Below are 21,112 nucleotides of genomic sequence, written 5' to 3'. Positions count from 1 at the left end.
GATGAGTGCTCTTAATTAGCATATCTCATTTTGATCTTATTTACCCATTCTTGTAGACAAATTAGAAATCATATATACACGCATATTAGAGGCTTTACATCTGGGTAAATTTTGCAAAAAATTACCATACTTACTTTTAGAGAAGAGAAAATCAGTCATTAACTAGAACTAAATTTTTTTTTCATATATAAGCTGCTTGTATTAAAATTCATTAAATATAATATGCAAAATTATTTGGTATATATCATGGATTGATTTATCAAATTTAAGATTGATATATTACAATAAAAATCACTAATTATATATATTGAACTATACTGCAAAAAGTACTACTTCACACAACTAGTATATATTGTATTAATGCAAATGAATTACAACAACATGAATATGAATATAAGTCTCATATTCAAGAGTTTATACATAAGAAAAGCTGAAAAGATTGAGTAACAAAAGGATACAGTACGAACATATAAACTCACACTATAGGGTTTCCACAATATTACACCTCTACATTAGTATAATAATTACTATTTATTACTACACAATAGGAGTCCTTTTTAAACTTTTTTTTTAAAAAAACTTGAAATATATATGCAGTAGTACGTCCTATATACACGCGCGCTACAAAAACCTCTGATGCAATGAACCTTCATATGTGAAAAAAGTAAACATTAATGGCTTCAAATGGTACCTTAATTCAACAAGTGGAACTGTCACATAAATAACCCACCCTTGTGATTTCCAATATGAGACCAGTACTGGTTGTCAAAATCTGCAACTAGAGGTCCAGTAGAAGAACCATTTAGATGATGACCAAAATTATATGGCTGGTGACCATAGCTTCCACTGCTGCTGTTCTTCGGCATAACCGATAAATACTCCGCGCAGCTGTGATCGCCGTCGACAATCCTAAATCCGGTGCCGTCGGAGTTCGAGAGCTGTTCCACCTTGCAGTTGCCCTTGGACCCAATTAGGGTTTTCATAATTGCTTCTTCTTGGTGCAAGTAACCCATGGTAGGTGAGCCTTGGAGAAGCAAGGAGGAGGGGTCTTGAGGAGGAGGAAATGTCATGGGTGGCTTACCTTGGACATTGGTGTAGGAATTAAAGTTGTTGTAAGGAATAAGGAGAGCACTACTCTTGTGTGTACTTGGATCTGGATCTTCCAAGCCTAACATGGTGGGTGGGAAATGAGGAGGAGTTGTTGTTGTTGTTGTTGTTGTTGTAGGAGTGCTAGTAGTAGTGCTTATAGAAAAGTTGGATGTAGGGGTGTTCATAGAATTGAAGTTTAGATAGTCCATAAGATCTTCCTGAGATGATGAGTTCACCCTTATGAGCTCCCCAATCTGGTTCTTCTTGCTTCCATTAATGCCTTTGTGGTGCACCCTGCACACAACCCATTCATCCTGCAATATTCATGATGCATAAGGTATTGAACAACTAAGATTAATTTTGCTCAAGAAAACAAACACAAAAACTAATTTTGTTTCGCTTAAAAATCAAAATAAAATAAGGGTCAGGTAAGGATCAGCCAAATCTCTACATCTCTCTACTAGTAGAGCGAAAGCGATAAGCACTTGTTCATGAAGCCAATATAAGATTGCATGCATGCTTATATGTATGCGCGCACCTTGGGAACGATTTTGCGATCGGAGAAGATAATGGATTTTCCTTCAAGCCTAAACTCATGCATGACCCAGTTGCTCTTCTCTCCCTTAGGGGCTCTTCCCTTGTAGAAGACCAGGGTCTTCTTCATCCCAACAAGGACTCCTTTGCCTCTGTATATCTCCTTGTCCTTCCCTGTGGCTTTCCAATACCCAGCCTCTGTGGCCCTGTTTGTCCTCAACCCAGTTGGGTACTTCCTATCCCTTTGGCAGAAGAAGTACCACTCCTTCTCCCCCATCTTTGCCTTACCTATATATATATATATATACACATACACACACACACACACTTAATTAATCATCATCACCACAGCTTGATTTTTGTAATTAGATCTTAATTTTTTTTTTAAAAGAAAAGAAAACAAATAACAATTATTATTATGGGGTGGGTGCAGATGCAGGTGCAGGTGCAGGTGAAGAAGAAGGGGTAGAGATGGTTATGCAAGGGAGTTTTATAACTTACTTGGGAGATCCCAGGGCTCACACTTGTTCAGATCAACCTCTCCCATGGCTCTAGAGGTGAAGCTGGGGCTCACAACCTTGTTTGTGAGATAGTTGGTTATGATCTCTTCATCTGTGGGGTGGAATCTGAAACCTGGGGGCAAGTCCATGCAATAATCTTCTCCTTGGTGTACCAAAGGGACCTCCACCATGCTTGTATTCTCTCTAGAGAGAGCTCTAGAGAGAGAGAGAGAGCTCTAGAGAGAGAGAGAGAGAGAGAGAGAGCTAGAGAGAGAGAGAGAGAGAGAGAGAGCTCTAGAGAGAGAGAGAGAGAGAGATGGGGGTGGAGTTAAGAAAGAAGAAAAAGAATTAGAAGAAGAAGCCAACTTAAAATAAAGGGGCTTCTGTGGAGAAACTAACCAACATGCACTCAGTGCATCTGTACATTCCTGCACCACCCATCATCAATCAAATAAAATTATGATATGAATAAAAAAACTAAGGCTATCAATTAGTCCAGCTCCTTCCTGAACTAGCTCAGGTTCGACTCGAAATTCAATAAAATGTTAGTCGCTTATTTTTTTTTTGAGAGATAGGTAGCACGCTACCCGCTTCGTTTATTTCATTAAGAAATAAACTTAGCTGAAAATGTGAATCAACTAGGATTCGAACTAGAGGCCTCGGGTACCAACTACCAAACAAGCTGAACATGCGCTGACTTAATTTACTAATATTTAACTAGATATAGTAGGAAAATTAATAACATATCTAAATTTTATTTTTAGTTTGATATGTAGCAAGTTTAAAGACTGTTTTTAAGTTTTTATTTTTTTAATTAGCATGGCTTTTAAATTTTGATACTAATTAGTAATACCAAGAGCCAAAATATTAAGAATATATAGTCGGTACTCATATTTTATTAAAGTTTAATTTAAGTTGATTTCGAAATATTTTTTTCCTACTTGAATTAATGTCAAGCTGAAAACTAACTAGCTAGATTATCCCAGCTTGTTTTATTTCGAGTCGTCGAATTATTTTTGAGCCAAACACTAACTGGTCCAGCTCGCTCTTATTCGGCTTAGTGATAACATTATTATAAAAATTTGATGAATGTGTAGTGTATGAGTATATAGATGGGCACTGGGTGCACGCAATAACTTCTACTTTTTTAGGACCAAACAGCCGTGCTAAGGAAGGAACATCCCCATGGAAACCTCCTTTGGGAGGTTATCTCAATTGATATTTGTTATATGTTGTATAGATATCATTGAGTTTATCTCAATTGATTAAATAAAAACTCTCTAATTTTGTCTTAGTCTCCTCTTTATCTTATTTTATTAACCTTAATCCTCTTGATTTGGTTCCTTTTTTCTTTTTTTTCTTATTTAATTCTTTGTTTGGTTTCCTGGTAATTGCTATCCTTTGACTAATAAGCTCACTGAAAGATACTTTTTCATGCTTATGAGAGACTTAAAATTTTACTGCTGCTCTTTTGGGAGCATCAATTGGCAACTAAATAAAGAAGATATATTTTTTAATTGATTTAGTGTTAGATCATGAAGTATAATAACTTAACAATTGAAGCTTTGATTGGGATTTTTCCTCTTAATTATTGTTTCTTTTGACACAGCTGTGTATAGAAAGGGTTGTGAAAAAGATGTTGTGAAAGTGACCTAGTGAACAGGTTTATATATATACCTCAGGTCCAACTCAACTGTTGCTTCTTCTTTTTTGCTTCTCCTCTTTTGTAGTTTACTTTGGCTCTTTTTAGATTATAAAAAGATTACGTTATGGCCGGTAAAAAATTCAGCTAAAAAGTTGTTTATTTTCATAGGTAATATTATATTGTGTATGTCGCAATAATTAAGTTGGTAACTATCAACCATCTCACTGACAAACAAGAACATATGTTCTCTATATACTTTTACAATCACTCCGTTTTCTCTAATAGAGTTGGATGATCTTTAATATTTTCTTCTTTTAGAAGTCTAGGTGAAATTTGCTGACACTAAAATTAATTAAATATTTTTTATATAAATTAATTTATAATTATAGTATATATATGTTTGCCAAAAAATAAATAAATAAAATGGTGAATTGCTTTATATGGTTGACTTTAAATATATAATTATATATCTTGGGTTAGAATGTGCCGCTGGATCAAACATTTTTGCACCAAGTTTCAAAAGCTTTTAACACATATTACACTTTAGTCTTTATATATATAAATAAAAATCTTAAATTTTGCTCTAAAATAACATAAGCAATGCTAGGCCTATAACTCATTTGGGGTTGTAATTTTACAACCTCATCCATCCAATGACCCATATTTTTCTATTTGTCTCATCATTTTTTTTACGAATATCCAAACAAGACTCTTTGGATGAGGGGTTGTAGGGATTACAATCCCTTGTAGGTTATAGAATTAGTATTTTTTTTTTCCAAATAATATTTGTGTAAAATGTATAGAGAGCTCCTGAAGTTTAGCTCTGCTGCAAATAGATGCCTGAACGTTTAATTTTCACAATTATATTTTTCTAAACTTTAACAAATAGTTTAATAGACCCGTCTCCTCAACTAAAGTACGTTATTAATTACTCAGTCGTTTTGATGGTATGCATTGGATATAGCTTTATAAAGCTTTAAAATACAAATAAATTTATTTTTTGTATTCTAACATGTAAAAAGCAATAAAAGTTAAAAGTGACCCATTCTCACTCGTCCTACTTAGTTATCAAAATTGAAAGGGCAAAAAAAAAATTTCTTTGTATTTTGAAGTCTTGTAGAGTTAGCTGCTAAATACCCAATCAAAACGACTGTATAATTAGTAAAATTACTCGAATGGCCAAATCTATTAAATTATTTGATAAAGTTTAGAAAAATTTAATTATAAAAATTAACAATTCAACCGTCTATTTGTGGAAGACCCGAAGTTCAGGGTTTTTGATACATTTTACCAATAATATTATTAACTTTGTATTATCAATTTTGTTAGATAAAATTAAAATAATCCAGGCATTTTATAGAGATAACAAAATAAAATTACATTAAAAAAATAAATCATTTAGATGATTAAAGATTTACAGTATGATACATGCAAAAGTTCAATTTTAATCTATTTAATATAAAAAGTACAAGGATCAGCCTAAAATATTAAGATTGTACGGGAACTATCCACATGATACGGGCTACAAGTACAACACATTATTGTAGTATACTTCACAGCGTATTATTTTAATATTTATGTCCTTTTATTTCCAAATTTAAAGGCATAATTTAAATAAAATTGTTAAGCACCATGCATGTAGTACATTTACTTAAGGAAATTGTATATAAGATTAGCTAGGATTATCTTATACCTTTAATAATGCCATTCAATTTTAAAATTTAATATTCAAAAAACGTTCATTTCTATAGAATTTAATTGGGTTAATTTCATACGACTCTCTGTAAATATATCAAATAGCAAATGTATTGCTACAAAGTTCAACTTTTTATATTTATCTCTACCAAAATTCTAATATTTTCAAATATACCTCCGGTGTTATGATCTGTTAGAAAATTATAGTTAACCGTAAGTAAAATAATTAAACCTAGTTAGTGAATGAGGTAAATAGTTCTTTTTACTCTTTTTATATTATTTGTCACGGTAAAAAGGAAGAAAATGATCGTGGAAAATTTTTAGGAGGACATTTTTTTATAATTTTAACAGTTGGGGCTTTTGGAAAGACATATTTGTGATGACAAAAATATCATTTCGCTTATCTTCTGTTAAAAAATAAACAGTGCTCTAACGGTAACAAACAAGAGGGGCAAATATAAATATCATTGGACTTTTGCAGGAATAAATATGAAAAGGTGAACTTTGTAAGGATATATTTGTTATTCGATATATTTACAAGGAGTTGTGTGAAATTAACCCAATCTAATATATGAATGTGCAAAATCAAACCTTATTACTTTTTTAAGAGCTATGCTACTTGTAGATTTTTCTTATATTCTCCCATTAGTATAAACAACTTTTTTGTAATTAAAAATTTAAATAAATCTTTGTTAATTTTAAGATGGGCAAAATGTAAAATTTACATCTATGTATAAGTATATAGATAGTATTTTTCTTATTTTAATTTTATTTGAAATTTTATATATACAATCAACTTTGAAGCGTGCAATTGAAATACCACATATTAATTTCATTTGGTTATGTTTGGTAACTTGTTTTTCCATTATTATTATTTTTTGATCATCTCCCATAAGCCTTATGATCTTACTCCATCATAAACTAATCTACTACTAGTATCTGAAAAGGCCGAGAGATCAAACCCTATAAATATGCACATGCAGAATTCAAACCCCGCGATCTAGAAACACCTCATGGATAAAAAGTTAAAAACACTTCACTAGACAATGGTTCTTAGTTTTTCTCGATTAATTAATCCGCGAGCTAGTTATGATTAATTTGGCTAACCAACCAACTTAAAATTTGTGAAATATTTGTAAAAGAATATTTAGAGTGTTTTTGTAATGCGCCACTCTCGCTATAATCTTTGGACGCATGGTACAATATACTATTTCGAAAATGAAAATACTACATGTACACACGTGTACACATTATTATACTACTAAATAGGATGTACACACCAAAAAAAAAAAGAAAATACTACATGTACACACGTGTACACATTATTATACTACTAAATAGGATGTACACACCAAAAAAAAAAAAGAAAATACTAAATGTACACACGTGTACACATTATTATAGGATGTACTTATATCCCCATCATTAAGAATTTTATTTTATTTTTTGGTATTAAAAACAGATTTATCATACAAACGAGTAGATCTGGGTCTTTGGGCGGTTAGGGTCAAGGACGAAGTCGTGGGAATTTATTATCTTTAATAAAGCAAATTATAACAAAAGCTTGATGTATAAAAATACAAAAAAAAAAAAAATCTAAAAGAATTATATACTGGCTTAAAAGTCAAAATTATACTCGACGCTCCTTTAAGTCATGAAATCTGTCCTTTGAGTCATGAAATCCTTACAGCAAATCGCTCTTTTAATATTCACGATTAAAGAATTTGTAAGAAAATTATTATTTGTATTATTTTGGAGATCAGTTTTGATAGTGTTTATAATCTACAACTATTATTCAGTAGTTGCGGCCGAAATTAAAAAAATTAGTACAAAGTTTAACTCATCGACGGAGAAATAATGAGAGAGAGAGAGTAATTAGAACAAAGTTTTAAGTAATAGAGAGAGAAGTTTGGATGAAATTAGAAAACTTAGTACAAAGTTTAACTCATAGAGAGAATTAATGAGAGAGAGAGAGAGAGAAATTAGGACAAAGTTTAAGTAATAGAGAGCGAATTGACCAAAGAGAGAGGCAAACGTAAGTTTTGTGGCCCACAAGTTTTTGTAAGAAAATTCATAGAGGCAATTTTAAAGATGCCCTCAAAATTTATAAAATATTATAAATATCAAGAATTTAAGTGTTTATCGGCACGAGCTGTATCTACCGTATCGTATCGTACCATCAAGATATCGGCATGATACAGCCCTCGTTGCCGACGGCACAGCTAAAAACCCTCTGCTTTTTAAATTAGTAAGTAATTTTCTCAATAAAATTCAAAAGATTTGATAAAAATACATAATAAATAGTTAAAATATTTTGTTGCTAAAGAAAATAAATATTTCATTACTATTATGTGTCGGCACATATGAATTTTTTATGACCGACACAAACTATGTCGTACCCTGCCAGTAATTTTTTGACACGACTCCCTACCACAGCACTTAAAATTCTTGGTAGGTACTCATTCAAAATTATCAACATTATTTTTGCCATTATAAATAAATTAATGAATTATATCAAAAATATCCTCTATTACATTGATTAAGAGTTTTAGACTTAATTGCACCTAGCTATGCCTAATTATAAATAATTTTATGGTAATATGTGGGGCTAATAAATTTGTTTCTCACTTAAAAATCACTCGACTTTTTTTTTTCTTTTATTTAATTAGTTTATTCATGCCTTTTTCGTCTACTTGAATTTCTTATTTTTTAATTCAATATCATATGAATTTCATGTTGATCTTAATTAAGAATTAATTAAAACTAAAGACTATTGTACTTTTTTTGTGAATCTATTTTCTATTTTGCCTAAATTAGTGTGATTTTTTTGTTTATTATTTGTGTAGTTTAATTTATTTTAATTAATTAGTTTCTATTTAGTATACGTATATTTAATTGTATTTATAATTTCAAGCAAAAGAAAGATTTAGTAAAAAAAGCATTAATAATGGATGATGGGCAAAATAGAAAAAATTATATTTAATTTTAAATGGATTCTTATCGATACAGATATTAATGACAATTTCTCTAAATTAGTACAGTATTTTTGATATAAACACTTTTAGAGAGCTTACGTGTAGATCTAACAATTATTATCCATACCGACGGGTAGATTATACATAGACCTGATAATTTTTACGTACTCGCAGGTTACCCGCAAATTTGCTGGTATGGATACCAGTTTTTATTACCCAAAATGCCCGCAACTTAATTAGATATAAAAACAAGTACAGTTTCAAATAGCTGGAGCTGTTCAATTTTGAATTTAACTTTTTGTTTTTTTCTTTTTGGCCCTTTTGTAAAAAAAAAAAAAAAAAAAAAAAAAAAAAAAAAAAAAAAACCAATTACCCCTCCCTCGCTATTTTATATGGGCTATTCTACTATTGTGGGCTTTTATGCAGTGAGGCCCAAAATTTTGGGCCTGGTGTTAATTGAGATCTTAGGCTTTGAACGAAATAGCCCATTAAGGGTGAAAATAATGGAAAAATTATTTTCCAGAAATTTCTCCTTTTTTTTATGAAAAACATTTTTTCCATAGTTTTTATTTCCGGGACTAAAAATCCGGAAAACGAAAAAAAGACTTTGTCATGTAATCTAGGGAAAACTTTTCCTGAAAAAATATTTTACTGAAAACCAAATAGAGGTAAAATACTTTTCCAACGAGAAAATTATTTTTTGGGATTTTTCTGGTAAAGCCAAACACCACCTATTGATTTTTGCTTCTAATTAAGTTTGTTGATTAAAAAAATTGCGAAAATAACAAGTAAAAGTATATATAAACGTGACAGACACGAATAAAAAGTACAATAAAGTACACTTCAGATACGTTCTCTGCTACACTTTAAACATACATTTTCTGTTTACAAGATGATTTGGAAGGTAAGCTTACCTTTTGCTTAGAGAGCTGTTCTCTTCGGTTGCTACGGTTGTAACTACTTGCAGTTGTTTAGTGCACGATAATTTGCGATACTTGAGAATAAAGGAATCAATGATTAAACGCTAGAAAAGCAATCTCACAATGAGATAATTAAATAATTAAGCCCTTTTTCGCGGTCGCAGATACCGCCTTTGTTGAATTGTTTAATGGATTTCGATAGGTGGGGTTTAAGATAATCCATGATAAGTTAAGCATGACTTAGTCGCATGATGCTGACTCCTCATTTCCTCAATCATCAAGGCCTAACATCTACTAAGCTTTTAATCCACATTTCATTAGAATAATAATCGCGGTTACGACATAGTGACATCGCACTTAGCTTCTCGATTTGGATCGTGTGCGTTATCGAGATAATATAATTAATAATCCTAAGATGGAAAAGTTCCTAGCTATGAGATTAATTCATTAACAAAGTGGTGCCTCCAATAGGGAAACTGATTAAGTCTAAAGGAGACAGTAAAGAACAAATCATGTAGTGGTTTATTTCATCACACACACTCATCTTTTGAAAGAGTAAATCGATTGCGCCGCCATTATCTTTATATCCATGCTTTAAGCCCTATGATTTCACATTATATATCACAAGATGCTAGCTAATTAATTACCTTAATTTAGCCATATTCTTGGGGCCTATAATTTCCATCTATATATGAATACACCTCTTAAGTGTAACACTCAATGCATCAGCTACTTTTAAAGTCGAAAAAATGAAAAAAACATTTGAGCATAGTATATATTTGCTATATTCACTTATTTTTATGTAATATGTATATGACTATTTAGTGAAGCTTCTTCCGAACATATGTCCATGTTAATCTCATCATGTTATTCTTTTTCAGAATCATATTTCGATTGGAAGAATAAAAGTTTTGATTATTTTGGCGATTCGCGTAGGATAAGGATAACCATATATATATATGAGCTTTTGCATGGCATATTCTACAATTTGAAGATATTCATTAGAACTATACACTAAAAAATATGCACCATATTAGTATTTTATGTCATGTTAAACTATTTTTTTTGTGTGGTTGTGTTGATATTAATGTAAAATATACTGTTCTCTATTAACGTGAGTTTTTGAATAATAATAATTGTTTTATAATCTTTAATATGACATCAGAACGAAAGTTCACAAGTTAAGAGTCTTTTTAGACGTTAGAGGAAGCGTTGAACATAAATACTAAAAGCACTCTGAGCTAGTATTTTACTTTTCAAAAGATTCCTTTTAAGCTACACGCATAGAGAGTAAGAAGCAAAACATAGTTTTGTATTCTTTTTTTCTTTTTTTTTATTCTAAGAGAAGATTACAGAGAACAACTTGATGGGATATCCAAAATTCGCTGGACTCATCTGATTAACCTGAGAATACATTTCTATTGATGCCTACAAGAATACAATTTGCTCTTTTCCTTTCAATGATTCCAATGGAAAACCCACTCAACATCTTTCTTATGGATAAGAAAAGACCCCATACTTTGTCCAAGTACAGCAGCAGTACTAATGTACTGGAAACACATTAACATAGGACAAATGAGGAATCTCACACACCATTTGATGCATAGGGGTGGAAACGAGCCGAGCTCGAGCAAGCTTACCTCGGCTCAAATTCGGCTTGAAATTAATTTCGAGCCTAAATTTAAGCTCAAGCTTGGATTGAAATTAATTCGAACCGAGCTCGAGCGAGCCTAATTTCAAGTCGAGCGAGCTCGAGCCCTAAACGAGCCGCTTGAAATTCTCAACATTATTACGATCAATAATTTAATTTGTATAGAACATTATCTATCAATTGATACAAAATATGTCTAATAGTTCAAAGTACAAAATAATTATATGAAATATAGTATTATAATATGAAAAAAAATAATTATTGAGTTGAATATCTAATTTTTTCAGCCTACATGTCTTTCTTCCGCCTTCAATCTCTATATTATTCATTTTCATTTATGCAGTCAAAAATAAATAATTATATAGATAAATATTGATTAAACTATCCATCATATATAACTAAAATTAAATTTATATGAATAATAATTTTTTTACTTTAAAATATTCTGTATATTTTCTCGAGCATACAATTAATAGCAAGGTAGGCACGGCGGGGCATATGATGTTACTTGGTAACTTAGAGGGCTTCCGGCTGGCCACTTAGGGTGAGAGACAGAAAAGAGAAAGAGAGAAACATATTGAAATTTAGAGCTCTGTGAAAGAAAGAAAGAAAGAAAAAAAGAAAAAATATATAAATTTAGTAAAATTTGCTTTTTATTTGTCTATTGGTTTGTTTTTATGGGCCAACAATATTGGCCCAATTTTAACTAAACACGATTATTCACTCAACCTATATATAATAAAATATATTATATTATATATTTTTTATATATTATATATATATAGTGTAGAACTATTTGCTATAAAATATAGGAGATTTGATGTTTTGATTTTTACCCTTTGATTAAAATGTATGGTTGGATGATTGCGGTCTCCTCTAGATTAAATAATACTCCTAAGATTGGAGCGGTCCCTACAAGATAATAATAATATTAATCCAAAGATAAAAAACGATTAAAGGGATTGATCTAAGAATCAAAAAATCGAAAGCACCACATTCTTATACTTTCGATGCATAGTAGCTCTACTATAATACTTATATCATATATATATTATATCATATTATATATATATATATATTCGAGCTTTTCGAGCTTTTCGAGCCTAATTCGAACGAGCCGAGTAATACTCAAGCTCGGCTTGAAATGAATTTCGAGCCTTTTTTTTTGTTCAAGCTCGGCTCATTTAATTTCGAGTCGAGCTCGAGCGAGCCAAATATCGAGTCGAACGCGAGTCGAACGCGAGGCGGCTCGCTAATTTGCCAGCTCTATTGATGCATAGGAAAAAAAAAAAAAAGAAAGCGTTTCAAAAGAGAGCAGGTGGTGCTAACCACTGAACTGAACCCTAAATGGTGCGCAGATTTCAATTGCAAACCAGAAAAATATGTACAACTCAAACCATCACATTCTCTTCAAGTATATTGCATCCTTAATTTTCTTTATTGGCATCTACTTTTGCCATCATTGAAGAAGTTTCCTAACATGCAATTCTAATTCTATGCCCCTGTGTAAAAAAACCACACAAACTTTTTTTGTACAAACAAGGGCTCCATATGTATCAGCAAGCCGAAATATTCTATCAACCATGCCCAATTCTTTTCAACTTGATATGTGTGGCCTCACTGCAACCCCAAGTGGGGCTTCAATAACAATTGGTGACTTAGCAAATTGAACTGGGGATTATCCAATTGGTAAACCATGTTAGAAGAACTCCTAGAATGATCACTTGGCCTCTTCACGGTTTGTAGAGCATTACCGCCATCCTCAAAGCAGGAACTAACCACCCTTTGGCGCTTCGCGCCGTTCTCGGCGATCAAAGCAGGGGAAGAAGACCCTGTTTCAAAGAATTGGTGGTGCGAGTTATTACTGCTGCTACTGATCAGGGGCTGGTTTAAGCTTGTGTAACCAAGGGGACCAAACTCGTAACTCGGGATATCGGTCGTGCTCTCGAGCAACCGCGAGAGCGCGGAGTAGTCAACGCTATCGAGGAGATCGGTGAGAGAGGAGGATTTGGGTAATTTTAGGCTGTTCTTTGGCGAGGAATTCGGTAAACTTGAGACGTAGGAGTCCTCCACGCCGGAGTCTTCTTGTTCATGCTCCGCCGAGTTTAGTTGGCTGCTCTTCTTGTAGATTCGGCAGAGCACCCAATCATCCAGCTGTAACAACAACACAATACAAAGAGAGTATAGATTTAGCATCAGATACAAATATACATACAAAAGCGAGAGTATGTTATGATATTGAATCCGAATTCGTTGTATAGACTTTTTCTTATCCTAGGAATGTGTTTTACCCTCATAGAAGAGTCTCTATTCTTCACGGGCTTGTGGTGAGAATACCCATTCAGTGCCTCAGCGAGGCGATATTCGTGCATGATCCAATCCGTCTTAGCCCCTTTCGGGGGCTTACCCTTGTAGAAAACAAGGGCCTTCTTAACTCCGACGTTCGCGTTCCCTCTGCTCGCGACAATCGGCTTGTCAGTGCCTGTCGCCTTCCAATACCCTGACGCTGCCGCGCGGTTCGGGCGGACTCCGTTTGGGTACTTGCGGTCCCTTGGGCTGAAGAAGTACCACTCCCGCTCCCCGAAAAGCGCTTTTCCTAACGCAGGCAAAAGCAACAAACACGCAGTGAGCGCCTGGATAGACTAGTAGAAGCACAACTCCCTGTTAGAAAAAGCGCTTTTTTCTAACACAGGCAAAACAACAAACACGTAGTGAGCGTCCAAAGAGACTAGTAGAAGAGCTATTCTCTGCTCCCAAAAAAGCTGTTTTTTTAACACAGGCCACGAAGTAAGCATCTAGAGCCTAGAGGGAGCAGTAGAAGCACCAATCCCTGTGGCCAAAAATCGGTTTTTTTTTTTTTTTACACAGGAAAAGCAACAAAAGACGTAGTGAGCTCTATAGAGACAAGCATAAGAAGCGGCTGCGTACAGTGCAGCAGTAGTAGAGAAGAACCATCCCCCATGCCCAAAAAAGCGCTTTTTTTTTTTTTCTGGCACAGGCAAAACAGCAAACACGTAGCGAGCATCAAAAGAGACTATCATAAGGTGGTGGTGGTGGCGGCGCTCACCGGGGAGCTCCCAAGGGTCGAACTTGTAGATGTCGACCTCGGCGATTATGGCGACGGGGCACGGGAGCGCGGAGGCCCGGTTCCGGAGGTAGTGGACGATGAGCTCCTCGTCGGTGGGGTGGAAGCGGAACCCCGGCGGAAGCGTCGGCGCCGCCGCACCGCTCGGCATCGTTTTCGTCTTCGTCGTCGTCGTCGTCGGCGGCGGCGGCTGCGGCGGAGGTAGAGAGAGAAAAAGAGAAAGAGAGAAAGAGAGAGAGGTAAAGGGTTTGAAATTTTCCGGGAGTGGAAGGGTGCGGGGGTTGGTTTTATGCACCGGGGGTGGTTTTATCGACGAAGGGGTGTAATTTGTCGTGAAGTGGGTGGGACCCACCACGGTGGGACATAGCGGGAATTTAATTTGTCTGGCGTGGGCATTTTGGGTATTTCGTTAAAATTTGGGGTGGGGGGGGGGGCCGTGGTGATCGTTGGTTCTCCACTTTGGGATGACGAGGAATTGATGGCGTTATTTTCGGTGACGGACACGTTCGAGCGGAGAAGTGGGTGAATGATATGGACAGCAGGGGAGGTTAACATGGGATCTCACGTGCTCTTTTGTTTCGGTGCTTCATAGAATACGATGATAGTGTAGTAACTAATTTAATTTTTTTTAAACAATTAAATATAAATTTATCAAATTATACATGAAATATAAAAATAAATTCAAAAAATAGAGTGATTTTATTTTTTTTCGTAAAAATATATTGCTATTATATGATAGTAAGTACATATTAAGGTAATGTACTTCGTAAAAAAATATATTTTGCTGTCCTATTTGATGCTAAATAGTTACAGTAAAATTAAAGATAATAATAAAAAATATGCTAGACCATATGAAGGCAACTTGAAGTGTTATCCTAAAAATTAATAGGATGAGTTGGACAATACTACCTTAAATACTCAAAAAGTGAATATAAATCTTACATTTTATCAACTCAGGGATAATATTCTTAAACCAGTCTAATTAAATTTATATATATATATATATAAAATTAATTAAATAAGTTTCTAATAAATGTTTGAATTGGGGAGGTAGCGTAAATGTCACACCCGAAAGTGTACAAGTGGTATTTCTCTTACTATGTATGCACATTTCAAACAACCTTATCAAATACTGTTGATTAAGTTAATTACCTTTATGTATTTGGCTCACTCCTATAAACTAATATAATAATATTGACTCATTAATTAATAATATAATTAATAAACTTCAACTTGCCTATCTATGATATTGCGTATTTTCACTTTGCCATCTTTTGGATCAAAAAGTTCCACATAAATATCATGTGATTTTATTTTTTTTAATCGAAAAATCTGTCGTCAATAGGATAGTAAAGTGAAATTCTTTAAAAACCATAAGATGCATATGGTACCCTATTTAACGATACGTCCTTACAGTTAAACAAAAAATAAAAGAACAAAATAGTTAGGTATGACTTTTTAGACCACGGGATAACAAAGCGAATAGAATACTTAATTACAATATTTTGAACCACAGAGTGACAAAATAAAAATTCGTTATACCACGAGGGGGTGAATGGAAGTTTACCTTTAATAATAATTTAGGAAGTTATATTGATTATATAAAGTATTACTTTTGTTAGCATGTGTGTTTGTACGCATGTGTATATATGTACATATTGAGAGTCTTTAGCTACGTACCTAGCTACGTATGAAATACATATGATCGACGTGTCAATCGCGTGTAAATTACTACTTGTTGTTCTATGGGTATATACCTCAGGCTGAAAATGCATGCAGTCATTTTTGACCAGGAACATTTTTCCTTCCATAACAAAATGCAGCATAAAGTACAACATATATTCTACAACATATATTACGCATGCACAACAAAAAATCGAATCATTTTTGTGTAGAAATTTTCTACGTACGGAGTGAAGGTACCGTCAGTTTTACAGCGTCTTCCCTAATCAAAGAATACTTCTAGATCAGTTCTTACTATATCAGCAAACTGATCAAGCGATCGGCGCCATAAACTGCGTGCAATAACTAATCAAAGTTCTTAATCTGAAGCATTATTTACACTAACATAATAGTTACTGATAACCAACGAATTAGCGACTCCTAGAATGTTGTCACGTCCATGTGATGTAAAGGGCGTTGATTATTTTGGACGTGCACTTCGAAGATCGATGACACATAAATTTGCCGTCGTTCGGATTAGCACCTCTAGTTAATTATTAGCTATTACTTTTACTTGATAGGAGATTAGGATGAAGAGAGAGAGGGAAAAAGAAAAAACTTTATTAAGTGGTGCAAGGTGTCATCCTCATCTCTTGTACTTGTATGATAAAATTAATGTACTAAAAAAAACTAATAAGCAATGTAGGTGTCGTCCTAAGATTGGTGGGTGCATGTGAATTTAATGATAGTTGGATAAGTGTAAAATCCAACAATAACGTTGGGGATTGGACCATTATTGAGCGCGTTGCTGACGAGCCAAATGACGAGATCGATCGAATATTGGTGGAAGTGAACCTCCTGGAAAGTGAGTTACCCCACAATTCACTGTAAAGGCGAAAGCGATATCTAGAAATGGAAGGGTATATATACTTTTGATACAGTGCAATATTCAAAATCATAATTTTCTATTGGGGAAACTTCAAATAACCCCCCCTTGTTATTTTGCACCTTCTCACTTTAGTACCCTGCGGTTTCAAGTGTATCAAGTTAGTACCCTATGGTTTCGCACTTTCTCATTTTAGTACTATGTGGTTTAATATTTCGTTAAATTATATACCCCGAAATGGATAATAAAAAGAGAAAATTGAAACCACAGGGTACTAACTTGATACAAAAATAAAATTACAGAATACTAACTTGATACACTAGAAACCACATGGTACTAAAGTAAGAAAGTGCGAAATCACATGGTACTAACTTGATACACTTTAAACCACATGGTACTAAAGTGAAAAAATGTAAAATCACAAGAGGGTATTTGAAGTTTCCCCTTTTCTATTCTGATATTGCATAAAATAAGAGATTACATATTTCAAAATATTTTGTTCAAATTCAAACTCATTTATATACATATAGAGAGAGAGAGAGAGAGAGAGAGAGAGAGTTGAGCCCTGTGCTTTTAAAAGCACATGTGCATTTTAGAGAGAGAGAGAGAGAAAGAATTTTAGTTGAGAATTTTAGAGAGAGAGAGAGAGAGAGAATTTTAAAAGCACAAGTGCACAAGGGTGACCGGCACTTTTAAAAGCACAATATTGGTTGCTTGAAATTGGAAGCTGCATAAATAAATCTTGTTCTTTTATCTATCTTTTTCCTGATAATAATCGATAGGTAATTAGAAGATTATGTTTAATTTGGATGTAGAATTGGGATAATATGTGAGCTTTAATCTGCAGGTCTAAATGTGGCATATAATTTCAACTATATTGATTACCTGCAATTTAATAATTTATAGTAATTTTAAAATCCAGACGATCTAATTAACCACCCTTTAGTTTTATTTTTGTACTTGGACTTTCAAGGTAGATAACTGATAACAAATATTTATAAAGTGCTTCGCATTTGCCCTTTATACTCGAGAGAAAATTATTGCCGATGATGGATATGAATCGTACAAGTATGACTCGCTCTATCTTATAGTTTAATCTGTGTACAGTCTGTACTGAACTGTTATGTACTTTGTTTTTAATATAAATTTTATGGTTCAACTGAAAATATGACACACACAAACATACAGATGGTTGTATATATTCGTGCAAATAAAATGCCAACGAAATAAAAAAATATTCTCGAAGTTAAAAACTTAAATGAACACATAGTTGTACAACTTGAAAAGTTTAAGGATTTAATTGTAACTTGAACGCAAGAAGTTAGCTTAATTTTATTAAAATCAAATGAGAACCAGTATTGTTGCTGTACGTTTCGGAGAAACTTTTTTCTTTTGGGGGTGCATGCATGAGTGGCTCATGTCTCGAGTGACATAAAAATTAAAGTATCCTTAAATGCATGTACGTAGCCCTCTTTTTATTTATTTTTTCTTTTTATAAACATCTTCATTGATCACGTGGAACAAAGAGATCATGTACGAATCCTAAAAGTGAATTGTTGTTGCAAAACCATTCGTACGATCACTTCTTTTTAGCAAAGAGCACATGCTCAGTTTTAATGTAGTTGCTTATCTTAGCTAGATGATAAACCTTATCCAGGTACATGGATTTGCCACGTAGTTAGATCTTTGTCATTGGTTCCTCTAATAAATAATCATGTAGCAGCGATCGTGCTAGTCCTTCGAGAAACAAAAGTAATGGTACCATTTTAATTTTTGGGACATTGTGGGGGTTGGGAGAACCTTATCCAATTTAAAGATCGCGTTTGTGTCGGTAACACTGGCAACCAAAATTCGAAGCTTAATTACTTTATATTTTTAGCTAAGTTTATTTTTAAAAAATTTACAATAAGTAAAGTGAGTATGTAGCTTCTCTCTTTTTCTCTAAAAGGAACAATAATAATGGTGACTCAAACCCTTTACATTACTTGATTTTACCAGGAATAACAGTACATAGCATAAAGAATAAAGTAAACTCTGACTTTTCTTCTAAAAAATATTAAAAAATTTTGTTGTGCAAAAACATATATAGAGAGTAAGTTTTTGAATTTGTTCGAGTCTTTTAACATAGTATAAGAGTTACCGACGTCGTTTTGAGCGCAAGTGACGAAAAACTTATGATTGGTTTCCAATAAACCACTATTCATAGCTCCCCTTTGACTTTGACATATGCATGTGTTTGTATTCAATAATATAGAACTATTATTGCTAATACCTTTCTTTGACACGTTTAAGATCATGAGATTCAACAAATTAAGCCTGCATATGTACGTATTAATCTGCAAGTAATACGTGACATAACCCAACCCATATACTAGCATGCGATACAAACAAGTAATTTTACGTACTAGACACCAGTAGCACGCAGCATCTGAGCTGGTCACAAACTAGTTGGTGTGAACCAAATTATGATATCATGTTATCATGTTAAAGGGGCCACGGACCCCATTTAATTTCTTGGGCAGTGCACTGGTGCAGCTGAACCCTCTCTCTCTCTCTCTCTCTCTCTCTCTGTGCGTGCGCGCGTGTGTTTAAGTTTATTCTATCACAATCTAAAGACGTACTCTACTTCTCGATCAGTCCTTTTCTTTTAAAAGAAAAGCAAGACTTTTTTCGTGCATAACCACCACAAAAAAATCCTGCAGTTTTTCATAAAAAATACATTCACGCATGCTCTAGCATTTTCTAAATTGACTCGCCACACACAAACCTAATTCGAGAGAGCTTTGTATGTATCCCAACCACATATGTCCACTCACATATATGCATATATACATGTATGTCGTAATCTTATCAAAAGCACTATCTTATAAAGTGTAGGTGAGCATGTACATGCATCAATAATCGCGTGTGACTACGTCCTATAACACATGCAATGCGAACGTTGCTCCACTTGTCCCACCATTTATAAGTCTCTCGCTTTAGTGTATTAGCTTGGGGCAATTATAGTCAAAAAGTCGCATGAAATTAATTAAAGTAGATATTGATATGGCTAAAGGGAGGTAGAAATCAAATGGTATAGTGTTGTTTTGCTCGCCAAAAGAAAGGGACAAAACCTAAGTGCTAAGTACAATTTTGAAATTGATATATAATAGAACTAATTTACTTAACACGTGTAGCGTAAGTCTCGATTGTAATTGGGCTCAATCTATCTGATCTCTGCCGTCTATGCACATACCTACATGATAATTCAGTCAAAAAACAGTGCTAATTACAATTTTGAAATTGATAAATTATAAAACAACTAATTTACTTAAAGCGCGTAGCGTAAATCTCAATTGTAATTGGGCCCAATATATCCGACCTCCGCCATACGTGTATGCACATGACTACATGATACTTCGGTCAAAAAACATAAATGAATCATAAATGGCTCATCGAACTATCTCAACGAAGTCGCGCTCTTATGCCATCCGATATATGTGTCAACAATCACACGTACATATGCACGTGCATGCATGCATGCACACGCTCGCACACGTATAACACATATATGGATTTTTAATGTAGTTTATGCAAACACATCTTAATTGATTTTTGATTTACTTATATAACTTGGTAGAAAAAAAAAACATAGCAAATTCCTTAATTAGATTTCATACGCAAATTTTATTTTGTGTCCTTAACAAAATATTAATTGTTAGCACCCACTGTATCCGTTGACACTCTACACATGTACAAAAAAGTCTCAATTTCTTAATAAATAAGAAATTAATTAATTAAGTAAAGAGATGTCAAATTGAAAACCGTGGTAGAGTGAACAAACTTGACTTTGGCACCATATGATGAGAGATGCTTGTGAACCTAACCAATAATTGGAAAATTAGGGCACCCTTTTGAAAGAAACCCTACCCAACACATTAAAAATGGATAAATATTAATTGCACAACTATATATCCCCCTAACTCTTAGTCGAGTTTTATTTTGGTCCTTAAACTTTTAAATTCCATCGCTTAAGTTCTTATGTTTCGTAGAATATATTATTTGTACATCTTTACATCGTTCACAAAATCCTATAGATCCTTCATTCATCTCACGTGCGCCTTTAATCCAACAGTTTAGTTAATTTTCTTTAATAATTAATGAATCAGGAGAAAGAGCTGGCAAAATTACATATGTTCTTTTAAGAATTTGAAACCTTAAAATATCAAATTTACTAGTTCGAGCATCCAAATGAAATTTGGCCAAAAGTTGGGGACTAGTGGTGCAATTTAGTACCCTATAAAAAGGGCTAGTCTATATATTAATTATGTCTTTTCTTATAACCATGGATAACATGTCCTCTTCATGCATTATGTATGAGTCAGTGACCTCATCTCATGCATGGTCCTTTTTTAATTTCCCATGTGCGGTAATATATATATTGACCACCTACTTAATTAGCTTTAAGCTTTCACACATTTGGTTTAGTTT

The 21,112-nt window shown here is 33.5% G+C and overlaps 2 protein-coding genes across 3 annotated transcripts; both read right to left on the bottom strand.

Annotated features, from left to right (window-relative positions):
- On the bottom strand, window positions 331-2,406 carry LOC109719210 (NAC domain-containing protein 100-like). Its single transcript, XM_020245756.1, has 3 exons — window positions 2,125-2,406; window positions 1,628-1,911; window positions 331-1,403 (listed from the first exon to the last, which is right to left on the bottom strand). The coding sequence occupies exons 1-3, from the start codon at window positions 2,312-2,314 to the stop codon at window positions 714-716; spliced, it is 1,164 nt and encodes a 387-aa protein (XP_020101345.1). The 5' UTR covers window positions 2,315-2,406; the 3' UTR covers window positions 331-713.
- LOC109719814 (NAC transcription factor 29-like) lies at window positions 12,347-14,364 on the bottom strand. Of its 2 annotated transcripts, XM_020246633.1 has the most exons (4): window positions 14,077-14,364; window positions 13,301-13,605; window positions 12,935-13,163; window positions 12,347-12,841 (listed from the first exon to the last, which is right to left on the bottom strand). In XM_020246633.1, the coding sequence occupies exons 1-4, from the start codon at window positions 14,243-14,245 to the stop codon at window positions 12,627-12,629; spliced, it is 918 nt and encodes a 305-aa protein (XP_020102222.1). In that variant the 5' UTR covers window positions 14,246-14,364; the 3' UTR covers window positions 12,347-12,626. The 2 variants fall into 2 exon arrangements, with proteins under 2 accessions (XP_020102222.1, XP_020102221.1); XM_020246632.1 differs by having other exon boundaries at window positions 12,347-13,163; window positions 14,077-14,362.

This window comes from Ananas comosus, linkage group 13 (assembly GCF_001540865.1).
Source record: "Ananas comosus cultivar F153 linkage group 13, ASM154086v1, whole genome shotgun sequence".
Taxonomy (NCBI): domain Eukaryota; kingdom Viridiplantae; phylum Streptophyta; class Magnoliopsida; order Poales; family Bromeliaceae; genus Ananas; species Ananas comosus.
The sequence above is the reverse complement of the archived record's forward strand: the minus strand, read 5'-3'. Positions and strand labels throughout refer to the sequence as shown.